At 37.0% G+C, this 14,123-nt stretch overlaps 1 protein-coding gene across 3 annotated transcripts; it reads left to right on the plus strand.

The window, feature by feature from the left end:
• Positions 1-1,782: 1,782 nt before the first annotated feature.
• LOC137746313 (stromal processing peptidase, chloroplastic-like) lies at positions 1,783-13,259 on the plus strand. 3 transcript variants are annotated; one of them, XM_068486389.1, is made up of 25 exons: positions 1,783-1,918; positions 2,021-2,208; positions 3,004-3,247; positions 4,031-4,272; positions 4,414-4,612; positions 4,862-4,912; positions 5,142-5,249; positions 5,345-5,533; positions 5,639-5,923; positions 6,021-6,122; positions 6,518-6,652; positions 6,779-7,003; positions 7,881-8,084; positions 8,202-8,372; positions 8,634-8,783; positions 9,388-9,525; positions 9,712-9,939; positions 10,049-10,201; positions 10,287-10,413; positions 10,494-10,626; positions 11,507-11,627; positions 11,717-11,797; positions 11,912-12,013; positions 12,218-12,368; positions 12,605-13,259. In XM_068486389.1, exons 2-25 carry the CDS (start codon positions 2,030-2,032, stop codon positions 12,685-12,687), a joined length of 3,801 nt encoding a protein of 1,266 aa, XP_068342490.1. In that variant the 5' UTR covers positions 1,783-1,918; positions 2,021-2,029; the 3' UTR covers positions 12,688-13,259. The 3 variants fall into 3 exon arrangements, with proteins under 3 accessions (XP_068342490.1, XP_068342492.1, XP_068342493.1); XM_068486391.1 differs by having other exon boundaries at positions 1,827-2,208; positions 10,500-10,626; XM_068486392.1 differs by lacking the exon at positions 1,783-1,918 and having other exon boundaries at positions 2,083-2,208; positions 3,027-3,247.
• The last annotated feature ends 864 nt before the right edge of the window (positions 13,260-14,123 follow it).

The following is a 14,123-nucleotide window of genomic DNA, read 5'->3' on the forward strand; positions in this document are numbered from 1 at the left end:
ATAGTTCAATTATCCTTTCCTTTTATTTTATATTAGACTGCACCCTGAAACGGGGTCAAGCCATTCATAGTTCACTCTTTGTTATACTTTGGCATTTCTCATGACATTCCTAGCAAGAAAACATAAAGTTTTAGACAACTCTTGACATAAGTGATGCACCAATATGTCATTCAATCTTTCACATACCTCAAAATAATTTCCTACAACAAAACCATAATCAATACCAACTAACATTTCAATGAACCAACGATGCACAAAAAATCACATTTAACTACATTAATCAATCAATAAGATCAAACATTAATTCACGAATTTTAACAAAGTCAATTTTTGTAAGGTTTGTCGTAATTTTTTACCAGTTACAAACACGAGCGTAATTTTGAGCAACTTCTATTCACAAAAATCTAATATTTCAGACCAATTCAGCAAAACCAGTAGGAAATGGATTCTAGACCAACTCAATAAAACCATCCTTAAAATGCGTATGGTCTCCTAATGTGGATTAACCGGGCATGACCACTTATGGAACGATGTAACCAAATAGGTAGTGACCCCTCCATGCTGATTAACTAGGCAGAACTATAGGCAAACAAATCATAATGTGGGCCTCAATGCGGATTAACCAAGCATGACCATATGGTTCCCTAATCCGGATTAACTAGATAGAACCAAAAGCAGACAAATAATAGAGTGGTCCCCCATTGCGGATTAATCAGGCAAGACCCTCGGCATACTTATGATAGTATGATCCCCTAATACGGATTAACTAAGCAAGACCATCGATGTACCACACTATTACATGGTGCATTCTCATAATCAAACATCTAACGTGCTAAATACTACAGCATGGAAACTACATCACACATCATACATAATTCATCACCCTAAACCATAAACCCTACCTTATCGATTCAACATAACAACCAAATAACTAGTCACCCAACATACAAGTTCTACATAATAACTAAACATAACAACCAAATAACTAGTCACCAACGATAAGTTCTACATAATAACTAAAATATGGTGCCCCCCTCATCTTCTCATACCAACATTTCTCATTAACAATACTCTTATCTAGAAGCCAAATAATCACATAGGTCTGCCATTTGCACGTAAACTGAGGTACACATTGCTAGAGACTAGAGTGGCATGTTGACTAGAATAGGCCCAAAAGCTTTATTAAGTCTTTGATATGTAGACTTCGGTCTGGTTGCTAGATTTATTTCCCTTCCTCATTATTACCCCAAAAAACGGCTTGCCGGATTTTTCTTGAGGCTAAGTGTACTGCGGCTTCGGTCAAATTAAGGGTATTTTATGTACCCCTTAGCCTCACCTTCTATCCATGTGTTACTGTGTTTGTATATATTTGTAGGGATTAGTGAATGAGATTTGGATCTGGTGACTATCTTTTGGTTCTGCGTCTTTGGTGAAGAAATTTGGATGTAGCGTGGGTTTGGTACTTTTGTGCTGCGATGTCTTGTTTGTTTTCACCACTTGGTCGCTTTCTCTAGTGATGCTGCTTCGGTAGCTGCTAGTAAGACTTTTCTGACGGTGATGGCAGCAAACGCTACTTTTTGCGGCCGGAAATTAGGAATTTGGGTTTCCATTTTAGTTTTATTTAATTGGATTAGACTTTTATGTATCTGTTTCTCCCAAATGTATGTGGGTTATTTTGCCTTCCTTTGTGTTGGCATGTAGCCTCTTATCGGATTAGTAAAATTATATTTTCTTTCAAAAAAAAAAAAAAAAAAAAAAAGACCTTCTAATGAAGAGGAGGGCTTCGTATCCAATATGTCGCTCGCACCCAAAGCCCCCTTAGGCTTTTGCGGCACACAAACCCTTTGTGTGTAACGCCCCTTGCCGCACGACTGACTCAGAAAGTCAGGACTCAGGTCAGGACCCAGGCGGAGGACAAGTACGTGGATTATAATTTACTTCAACTCTCTCTCTGTGTTTCTACCTCCATATTATCTGATCAACTCCAATTCTCAAGTCTCAACTGAATCTAAAATCGCAGAGCAGAGCAATGGCAGCTTTAAACTCTCTTGTTGTAAACGTCCCCCTAATCCATCCGTCCCGGAGAATAAGCAGAGACGACGACACTTATTCGAATAGGCGGCTGAATTCGGTGGTCTGTGTTCGCAGTGCTCGTGTTCCTCTCACCCTTTTGCATATCAATCGTCTGTCTTTATTTTCTCCAACCAGGTAATTTCATCTCTCTTTCTTTCAAATCCTAGCTTCTGCCTTAGGGGTTTCTATGCTCTCTCTCTCTCTCTCTCTCTCTCTTCATAGTCCTTGTATGTATTCCTAATCCTAATCTTGATATTTAATCTTGCTAGTGTCACGCTAATCACATGTACTCGTAATAAATGCAACACGTCATTTTGAAGACTCTGCTTTTCACACCCCTGTTTCTGCTAATTTTTGGTATAAACGCCGATTCTAAAACAAAAAGAAAAAGTGCACAACTTCTACCATACTTGCTGCTTAAAACATCAGAATTAGGCATTCATTCTTGTTTAATTTATTGATTCTTCCAATTTTGAGGTAGATTGTGTTTGTTGTTTGCTATACACACACACATATATACATATATACATACATATATATATATGTGTATATGTATATATGTGTGTGTGTGTGTGTGTATGCTGGCCCTTCCATATTGGATCCCTCTATGGAAGGGCTCTGTGTATAGTATGTAGTATATACTATTAGAACAAGTATGACTGGCTAATCTTTTTGCAATTTGTAGCTCACTGCCTAATCTTTTTGCCAACCGGTTGTCTTTCAGTTCAACCCACTTAACCTGAAGATAACAGTGTTGACTACTATGCACTATGCAGCTCACTGCCTATATAACATGTTTAATAATTGTGGAGTGTGGACCTAAATATATTGCTTGTGTTAAAATGTTCCTCTATATTATAGTGCAATACATTTTCAGTGCCCTCTATATCACTCTTGTTGACTTTTTGGTCAATTTCTTGTGGGTGAAAGGCGTCTACTCGAAGCTGGTGCAGGTAGATCGGGTGTACATAGAAAGAAAATTAATACATGGGAACAATGTGTCTCCATGCTTGGAGAGCCAGTGACTGAAGCACTTTTTCCAGGAAAGTATAACTGCATTACTAGCTCTTTTTGCCAAAACAGAAGTCGTCATCGCTGTAGGACATCTACACCAAGGGTCTTTAATGACAAAACGTCTTTTTGTTTAGTCAAGCCTAAACTAGGATATGTTGCTGTAAGTAGAGCACCCCAAGTTTCCTTCTGTTGATGCATTTTGTTACTCAGTCTTGCATTTTATGCCTTGTGTTTAACTATTAGCTGGTGTGTTTAGATATGTTTGTACCGTATGTCTATATTGTGTGTGCATTCATGATTACATATTCGAGGTTCGGAAATTATTCTCATTTGTTTGGTACAGTGGCGGGCGAATCCCTGCAAAAACAGTTGAGAAATTGTTAATATTATTTTAACGTTTGACATTACAGATTTACAATGATGATTCAGCTCAAAACAGCAAACTTACTGTTCAGTTTGATTGAATTACAGAGCCACATTCTATGTGGGTTGCATTTATGCAACAATAATTTAAGATGTGAAATAAGTTACGAAACTTAAAGTCTTTCAGTGAATTTTTAAGAAACTTTGCGTTCACAAGACAACATGTTTTTAAAACAGCTGAAAGCGCTTTTAGAGAGAATGTTTTTGGGTTCCAAAAGCACTCGAAGTGCTTCCTGCAAGAAGCACCAGTTATGTGTTCTTTGTAGGAAGCACTTCAACTGCTTTTTCAGGATTCACTTGCATTTTTACTAAGGATTGGCTCCAAAAACATTTTCACCAAAAATGCTTTTAGTCATTTTAGAAGCACTTCCCCAAGGAGCCCAATTATCAGTGACTTTTTAAAAAATTTTCATTAGGAAAATAACAGTTACTGGTGCAGTTGAAGGTTCCAATAGGAAACTTCTGCTCTTGCTTTCAATACAGCCTTTTTCTGACTTATTGTGGTCCATATAATTTTTAGGGCAAACATGCTCATGTTTCATACGCAACCGTGGGCCCAGATGAGCCACATGCAGCAAGTACAGCCTGGCAAGATGGTATTCTGGAGAAACAGGAGCTGGATTTATTATATCCTGGAGTAGAAAAAACAGAGTTAGAGGGGTTTTTAAGTTCTGAAATTCCATCTCATCCAAAGTTGTATCGAGGGCAACTAAAAAATGGGCTGCGCTATCTGATCTTACCAAATAAAGTTCCGCCAAACAGGTTGGCCTCCTTACAGGACCACTTATAATTGGTTTATGCTTTATGCTTATGCTGGAAATGCAAAAGCCAGGTTTCATGTGCAGCTTACTTATAAGATAATCTCATATCCCTTACCAATAGAGCACATTTGTTGGAGTTTAGGTTTGAAGCACACATGGAAGTTCATGCAGGATCAATCGATGAGGAAGACGATGAGCAAGGAATTGCACATATGATTGAACATGTTGCTTTCCTTGGAAGTAAGAAACGTGAGAAACTTCTTGGGACAGGGGCTCGATCCAATGCTTACACTGACTTCCATCATACAGTGTTTCACATCCATTCGCCCATCAGTTCAAAGGTCCTTTCTCGTTGCACCAACATTATTGAATTTTTGTCATTTTAAGTATTTGTGGATTTATGTATCAAACAGAACGAATACATAGCTTTAAGGATTTGAGAATGAATATGTAACTATTTGTTTCAAAACTTTGTTATGTTTTTGCAAGAATAGAAAAGACTAATTCACTTTAAGCTAATATGTATATCGCTCTTACAACCTAGGCCTCTAAACGTAATAACATATTGACGACTATATGTTGCCCTCCAGGATTCTGATGGTGATGATCTGCTTCCGTATGTACTGGATGCCTTGAATGAGGTATGGATGATTGATTTTTCTATATGGGCTTAGGTATATTCCTGGGTGTAGATATATTGTAGATATTTGTATGGACTTATTATATTGTCTTCGATTCATCACTTCATTATTTTCAGAATACCTTTGTATAATCATCTATTTGACGGAAAAATAAAATTAAATAAAAAAGACTGAACTGGAAGTTGATGGTTTCGAGTTTTATTTACTTGTGCTTCATGCATGTGTACAGATTGCTTTTCACCCGAAATTCCTTTCTTCTCGTGTTGAAAAAGAACGGCGTGCGATTCTGTCAGAATTACAGATGATGAATACTATAGATTATCGCATTGACTGCCAGGTTTGACTGGGGAGTTTTATTATTTTCTGAAGCCGGTTAATAATTTTTTTTGTTCAGCTATATCTCAACTTTTACTCGTTTGATCTTGGGTGCAGTTATTACAACATCTGCATTCTGAAAACAAGCTTAGCAAAAGGTTCCCGATTGGGTTAGAAGAGCAGATTAAGAAGTGGGATGTAGATAAAATAAGGAAATTCCATGAGCGTTGGTACTTCCCTGCAAATGCAAGCTTATACATTGTTGGGGACATTGATAACATCTCAAAAACGATTTACCAGATTGAAGTATGCAAGAGCTCACTTATTGAACCATTTATATCCTGTCTAGCTGAGTAATTTGTGTTCACTTTTAGAGTCATAACTAGAATAAAATTAGTTGCTTTATTGCAGGCTGTCTTTGGACAAACTGGCCTAGAAAATGAGACAGTTCCTGCACCTGCTCCTAATGCTTTTGGTGCAATGGCTAGTTACCTTGTGCCCAAGCTTTCAGTTGGGCTGACTGGAAGTTCTTCTAATTCCGTTGATCAAGCTAAAATCTTTAAAAAGGAAAGGCACACTGTTCGTCCTCCTGTGAAACATAATTGGTCACTTCCTGGAAGTAATAAGGATTTGAAGCCTCCACAGATTTTTCAGCATGAATTGATTCAAAATTTTTCATTTAATATGTTCTGCAAGGTATAAGGGGTCTTGTAGAGTTGCATTAATTACGTGCTTTAGAGATTTAGTTACCCCTCTTTCTCTCTCACTAATATTTGTTGTGGAACTGCTGCAGGTTCCTGTGAGCAGGGTTCAAACATATGGTGACTTGCGAAATGTTCTAATGAAGAGAATATTTCTGTCTGCTTTGCATTTCCGAATTAATACAAGATACAAGGTGCATTTTTAGGGTTACAAGCACAATTTCCAGTTAGCTTAATTAAAGAAAAAAAAAAGATACAGGTAAAATAGGAGAAGTCCATCAAAATCACGGTAGTTACACCTTCAAAGCAAAATAAAATAATTTACTTTATTTTTACAGCCAAACAATCCACAAAAGAGCCAAGATTGCACACCACCAAAGTTTTCTATGAAGATATTGTAGGCTGAATATCCCATTTTTGTAGGTCGTTTTTGAGTGCTAATAATCAGTTACCATCTATTTCTTTTTAAGTGCTAATATCTGAAATGTTCATATTTGTATACCTGAAATCCTGTCATGTACTTAATTTATGTATTTACTTGAGAAACCTTGCAGCTCTTTGTAAGTTTGCTAATCTTTAGAAATGACAGAGTTCAAATCCACCATTTACTTCAATTGAATTGGATCATAGTGACTCTGGAAGGGAAGGATGTACTGTCACTACTCTTACGGTAACTGCCGAACCCAAGAATTGGCAAGGTGCAATTAGAGTTGCTGTACAAGAGGTTGGTATTTCTATCTTGATCTTCCATACACTTTGGAAAGGAAGTTTGTTTATGATTTTCTGAATGTAGTTTACATGTCAGTTACATATGTTACATAACTCATTTGTTATATTTTATTCGGTGCAGGTTAGAAGGCTCAAGGAATTTGGTGTTACTAAGGGTGAATTAACTCGCTATATGGATGCCTTATTAAAAGATAGTGAACATCTGGCGGCTATGATAGATAATGTGTCTTCTGTTGATAATTTGGATTTTATTATGGAGAGTGATGCGCTGGGGCATACAGTAATGGATCAGAGGCAAGGACACGAGAGTTTGGTTGCTGTTGCTGGAACAGTTACTCTTGAAGAGGTGATGTTCAAAGTCATTATCATTTGTTTCTGTTACTTGATCTGAATTAACCATAAAAGGCATATATAAGCATAACTAGATTCTCTCTCAAAGAAAAAAAAAGCACAACTAGATTCTCTCCCAAAGAAAAAAAAAAAAGCACACTTAGAAGTTGTACTTTATAATGCTAATACATGCCATATCAATATTGCCAAGTGTACCTGTTACAAATAGGATAGTTCACCATTTTGGACTGCGTGACACATTAGAGTGCTATGTAGGGTCACTTTGGTATATTTTTAACAAGTCACGACACATAAAAAATAAAAGATTGATCTGGTGAGAATTTGTTTAATTTATCATTTATATGATATAAGATTTAACTTATAGTTTATATACTTTATCTTAGTAATAAAGATATGTAATGGAACACAGATGACTTTTTGTGTCTGTTCTTGGTTAAGAACTTGTAATGCAATGACTGCATTCCGTTGTTGATGGAATCTTGTATTATGGTTAATCATAAATGTAATTGTGTATGTATAATTTTGTTCTTTTCTTGGTTAAGACTTTGTAATTACAAATGACTTTTTGTGTCTTTCTTAATCATGAAGATAATTAGAGGATAAAGTTGGAGTCAATTTAGTGGTCCTGAGCATATATGTATATGTGTAGTGATCCGGGGTAACACACACTGTTGGAAAACTAGAAAACAGTGATCATGATGCTAAAATCTTACTAAGCCTTATTACTTAGTCTCCTTTCAAAGTTTGACAAGATTTCAAAGGGTTCAAGTTTTACCTGCCAACTTATAGGCAAAGAAAAATTTGATACTATGAGGCAATGTGCACTGAGATTGATGAACTATACCACATATAATTCAAATTTTTGTGTGTAGGTCAACTCTATTGGCGCCAAGGTGTTGGAATTTGTTTCTAATTTTGGAAATCCTACTGCACCCCTTCCTGCAGCGATTGTTGCTTGTGTTCCAAAGAGAGTGCATGTAGAGGGAATAGGTGAAACTGAGTTCACCATTTCCTCTAATGAGATTATAGCTGCTACTAAAGCTGGATTGGAGGAACCCATTGAACCTGAGCCAGAGGTGTCATTTTTTTCATAAACTTAGCTTTCTCACTTTTACTGGCTTAAGTTTTTATATATATCTATGCTGTCAAATTTATGATTATGGCTGATTCTTTTTCTCTTCTGTTTTGCGCAGCTTGAGGTGCCAAAAGAATTGATATCTTCGTTGCAGTTACATGAATTAAGGCAGCAGCGCATGCCATCCTTCATTCCCTGTAGTCCAGAAATAAATGTGACTAAAGTTTATGACAAAGAAACGGGGATCACTAAATGTCATCTGTCAAATGGAATTTCTGTAAATTACAAGGTATCTCATCTGATGTTTATATGGTAATGGGTTCATTGATGTGTAATTGAAGATTTGGTAATGTTTTTAAGTCAGTCATTTTGTCTTGTGAGTCATGTACTTATTTGTGTAAAATCTTAGATTGACATAGAGAATCAGTGAAAAAGTGAGCAGAGCTTAATCACGAGATACATTATTGTAGATGATTATGGTGTTTAGATGTATATGTGCAGAGTAAAGACTGTTACTAATAATAACAAGTTATATCTTTGTTCATTACAGATTTCAAAAAGTGAGGCAAGGGGAGGTGTAATGCGGCTTATAGTTGGCGGTGGACGGGCAGCTGAAAGTTCTGAGTCCAGAGGTTCTGTTGTTGTGGGTGTACGAACTCTTAGTGAGGGAGGTTGTGTTGGCAACTTCTCAAGGGAGCAGGTATGTCAATTCCTCTCTTTGTCACAATTTTATATATGTCTATATATCAGATGCATGGAGCTTCTTTTTTTTTTTTTTTTTTGTTTCTTCAATAGTATAGCTAAACTACTTAAATAGGAGTTTGTTTCCTCTTTAATAATTCTATAAATTATATATTTGAGAAAGGTTCTTGGTAAGTCAATTAAGTATCATAAATGCTCATTGTGTAAACAAGCATTCACAACTTCACTAGTTGTTGGAAGAGCAAATAGCTGGTGTGTTCTTCTGTATTCTGTGTTAAATAAATATCTAGTAAATAGCTCAGTGCTGCATGTTTGTTATTGTAACTTATAACCATAAACTTTTTCTCCCTCCAAGAAATGTGAATTTGAAGCATGCTCATGAGCTTATTCCTTATCATATTTGTTGCCAACTGATGTCATTGAGTTGCAATATTTGTGACATGTATTTGCTTAATTAGATGAGATCCTTAATCATATGCTCAGATTATCCATATGCTGTCTGTAATTATTGTTTAATATTAGGATCTCGCCATTTGTTTCACTATCTTTAATTCCTCATTTTGCTATTATTATGTATTATGTATGCGAATTGTTTTTATCAGGTAGAACTGTTCTGTGTGAATCACCTGATTAACTGCTCATTGGAGTCCACCGAGGAATTTATCTCTATGGAATTCCGTTTTACTTTAAGAGATAATGGAATGCGTGCGGCTTTCCAGTTGCTTCATATGGTACTTGAGGTAACCCATCATAACTTTTAGTCTCTCTGTTCTGGTATGTGGATTCCATGAGGGATTCTCGTCATTGTTGTTGTCGACATGTTTTGGGCACAATGTTGTTGTAGTTCCTGCTCCGTAGGAGTCATCTCATTAGAGATGCATGCCTTGTAATGGGTTAATTTATAATGCATGTTTGCTCACTTGCAGCATAGTGTCTGGCTGGATGATGCATTTGATAGAGCAAGGCAATTGTATTTATCATATTATCAGTCCATTCCCAAAAGCTTGGAGCGCTCAACTGCTCACAAACTCATGTTAGCAATGATGGACGGAGACGAGCGGTTTGTAGAGCCCACACCAAAGTCATTGCAAAATTTGACATTGCAATCTGTAAAGGATGCAGTGATGAACCAATTTGTAGGCAGTAACATGGAGGTGCGTAATTTGCTGATTTGTTTGTAGTTTTAAAAAGTATGCACATGACGAATAATTTATAATACACAACATTTCTCATTATATATGGCCGTGTCTGCTTATTGCATAGGTAAGTATTGTTGGGGACTTCTCAGAGGAGGATGTTGAGTCTTGTATTCTTGATTACTTGGGAACTGTAAGATCGAAAGGAAATTATGAGATGGAGAATGCTTATAATCCTATTGTATTCCGATCAGCTCCTTCTGATTTGCAGTCTCAGCAAGTGAGTACACTTATAGCTTGATACTTTGGATGACAGAAGTTCTGTAACCTTGAATTGTGCTCATGGTTCATTTACATCTAAGCAGGTATTCTTGAAAGATACGGATGAGAGAGCATGTGCATATATTGCAGGCCCTGCACCAAACCGATGGGGTTTTACAGTCGATGGCAAAGATCTGTTTGAGTCAGTTAGTCATATTTCAACTCACGATGGTGAGTTTATCAAAACTGGAATTAGGTTTTGAATTTGCATCTTATTGAGAGAGGTGTTGTAGCTGTAATTTCTGATGTAGATGCAGAACTGAAATCGGAGGAGCTGCTTATGGTGGATGAGGATACTCAGAAGGATGTGCAAAGAAAACTCTGTGGTCATCCCCTGTTCTTTGGCATCACAATGGGGCTCCTGGCTGAGATTATAAATTCTAGGTAATTTTTTTTGCTTGGTACAAAGCATGCATGTGAACTTCTAGTTTATCTATGAATGTGTTCATCCTTCTGAATGGTCAGCTATTTATGCGCAAAATGTATTACTTTTCTCTATTGGGTGGAGCACATGTTGGGCAACAACCATATTGACCAAAATGATTGTTAAAATAAAAACACTATACTTTTCTTGAAAACAGTACTGAATACCGTTATCAGTTTGGAGGTGTAATTTTCTAAGCATCCGAAGTAGTACAACGTGGGGTGGACACCATGTCATGTCCTCAACTGTCTATTACAGCAGACTTTGGACGGATGTCTCAAAATTATAGCACAAAATTTCTTATGCAAGATACTCTGGTTAGGCGTAGCCGTGTAGGCTGAGAGTTGGGTTCTAGTCTCCTTTATAACCAATTACAAAGAAATTGGGAGATGGTTTGCAAGGATATTGAAATGATATGGAGGTGGTGATACTGACGATGGCAGATGTATTTTGGGGTTGGTGATGGTGATAATCCTGTTTTTGTTTAACACATTTTAGGAACCTATAAGTAATTTAAAATACGTCAACCTATCCCGAAATATGGATATATTTATTAACCTAAACCAAATTTATTATGTCTTTTACATGTTACTGATGTGGCAGTAATATTATGTTGTATGCCTTTTGTAGCTTTGCAATCCCTCAACATCAAAATGTAAGCCTGTTATTGTTCACCTAACAATTGAACAACCAAATTGACTGATTTTGAAGGACAAAATTGGAAACTAACCTTTCTTTTATGGGCAGATTTTGATCATTAATTCAAGATGCTATTTAAGACTAATATGTGGTTCTTGTTATTTTTATTGGTGGTGAAGTATTCTATGTGGTTTTGCACAGGCTTTTTACGACTGTCAGAGACTCTCTTGGATTGACATATGATGTATCATTCGAGTTGAACCTTTTTGATAGGCTGAATCTTGGATGGTATGTCATATCTGTAACATCAACCCCTGCGAAGGTGTGTATGCTCTATTTGTATATATGTGAGCAGAATATGTTCCGTCACTTTTCACTCTCTTCACATGTTTAGGTCTATTGAGTATTCAGGTTCACAAAGCTGTGGATGCATGCAAGAATGTCCTTAGAGGTTTACATGGCAACAAGATTTGCCAAAGGGAGCTGGACAGGGTTAGTTTCTTCTTCCTTTTTTTTTTTTCTTTTGGGTTTTTTTATTTTATCATGTTTTAGAGTAAAGTGGGATTCTCTTGACCACGTCACTTGTTTATTTACTCAAAATATAAGGCAAAGCGGACCCTTCTGATGAGGCATGAAGCTGAGATCAAGTCAAATGTGTATTGGCTTGGACTGTTAGCTCATTTGCAGGCTTTTTCTGTTCCAAGGAAGGTAAACAGAAAGGTTCTTTAGTGTTTACAGATGATAATAATAAAAAAATATAAGTTGATATTTTTCCTGTACCAGTGCTTAATTATCTCTTTGATTTATAATAGGTGGCTGTTCAGTTGATCAAAAGATAAAAATAAATAATGGCCAATAATCAAATAAACTGTTTACATGAAGATATTCTGATTCTAATGCTTTTTGTTCCAGGACATATCGTGCATCAAAGATCTCACAAATTTATATGAGGTTGCTTCTATTGATGACATATACCTTGCATATGATCAATTGAAAGTAGGCGATGATTCTTTGTACTCATGCATCGGAGTTGCCGGAGCTCAAGCCGGAGATGAAATAACTGGTGAGTCCGACATATTTTGTACTGTGTTCTACTCTTTTCAATCCGCATACCATAGTTGAAACTTTTAAAAATTCAGTAGAGTATAATCAATCAACAATGGTTTTTACTTGAGCTAGAGTGGCAATGAGACCTCGAAAGATCTCACCTTTTTCCTCATCATTTTAGTGTTAGTTCCATTCATCAGTTCAACTTGCTTTCTCTATCTCATGAAAACCTGTACTGTGCTACTTCTTTAGAAGTCGAAGAATCAGATGATGGGTTTCCAGGAATCTTCCCTGTTGGGCGTGGCTTATCAACTATGACACGGCCTACAACATGACCTTATATGATACTCGCGGTCTTGCATGTATTACAGAGATATTAGCACTAAGGTATCTTCACAAGCTTTTGAGGTTCTCATTTTTCTTCTAGTCTGGCCTTTATGGGGGAAGGGCGCTGGAAAGTACTTCGTAATGAAATTTGGCTGCAAAGTACTGAAGTTAGTCACTTCTCTGAGGCGCTGAAATTTTATCCCGCCAGGGGGGATGGATGTGGGATACTCATGCTTTTTTTCTTGGACTGGAAGTATTGATTTTTTAGCCTCTGTTGCATGTATTCGTGATTCGGTGAAAATATAGATGGCTTTCCCCTTGTATTTTGACTTTACAAATTTGTCAGTAGGTCCAACCGTCCAATTGAGAATTGCAGGCCACTTGATGTTAAATGTCCTCATTGCCATAGTTGTGGCTGAACAAATTGTATGCAGCTGCTGTGACAATGCCTTATCCACTTATGCTGATTGCATTCCTTGTACAACTATGTGCATGAGGAACTAAAACGGCGGTTATAATTATCAATGTGTTGTACATAGTTGCGGCTAAATCAAAAGCATTGGGTACTTCAAATTGTAAATTCACGAGCCTTTCATAATTTGTGTAATCCATGCAGTTAACACCCGATATTTGTCTGCAACAAATAAATTTACCATGTGATGCAAGCGTAAAAGTGACCATTGTTTAACCCCAACTTTTGATGAATATTTAACTTTCAATTTTACAAAGAATAAAGTGGCATAAAAGACGTAATTCAATTAGAAAACAATAGCGACCTAAACCCCAACTGTGTGTCCAATGTAAATATCAGCCGTGTACAAGGCAAGATAAACAATGGAAGCCCCTTTCCATGCCAAGGCAAGGCACATAAGGGTGAGGCATGCCGTGGCTAGGCATAGTAAGGCAAAGGCAAAGTGTGATAAAGGGAGAACATGCTTAGCCGGTCATGCCTTAGCATGTTTTATCTTTGTCATTGTAATTGTGGCATGCCCTCTTCTTCGGGTGTTGGTGGTGATCGTGCAGTAGGGTTTAGAATAGGGTTTATTTCAACCACCACTAATTCCTTCTTCTCGTCTTGAACCCAGAGACAATGGAGCCCTTGAGCTCAAACCCAAATAGAGTTTATTTCGGTAGTTATGACAGTAGTGGCGGAGGTGGTAGTAGAGTTGGTTCTTATGGTGGTAGACAAGGAAGAGATGATGGTGGGTACGGTTAGTTTCCTCAAAGTATTCCACCGTCCTAAACCCTTATCTTAAAAATCATGCGCAACCAAGGGCAAGCTATTCCTTGCAAAGAGTCATAAAAGGTAGGGAGTGTCAAGCAAATTGAAGGTTAGTTCAAGGCATAGACAAGCATGTCAAGTTGAACGCAAATCATTCCACATTACTGGCATATAAATCGTAGACCTATAAAGTGGGATGATGTTCTCATTACCCGTATTTAT

The sequence above is a fragment of the Pyrus communis genome, chromosome 9 (genome assembly GCF_963583255.1).
Source record: "Pyrus communis chromosome 9, drPyrComm1.1, whole genome shotgun sequence".
Classification (NCBI taxonomy): Eukaryota; Viridiplantae; Streptophyta; class Magnoliopsida; order Rosales; family Rosaceae; genus Pyrus; species Pyrus communis.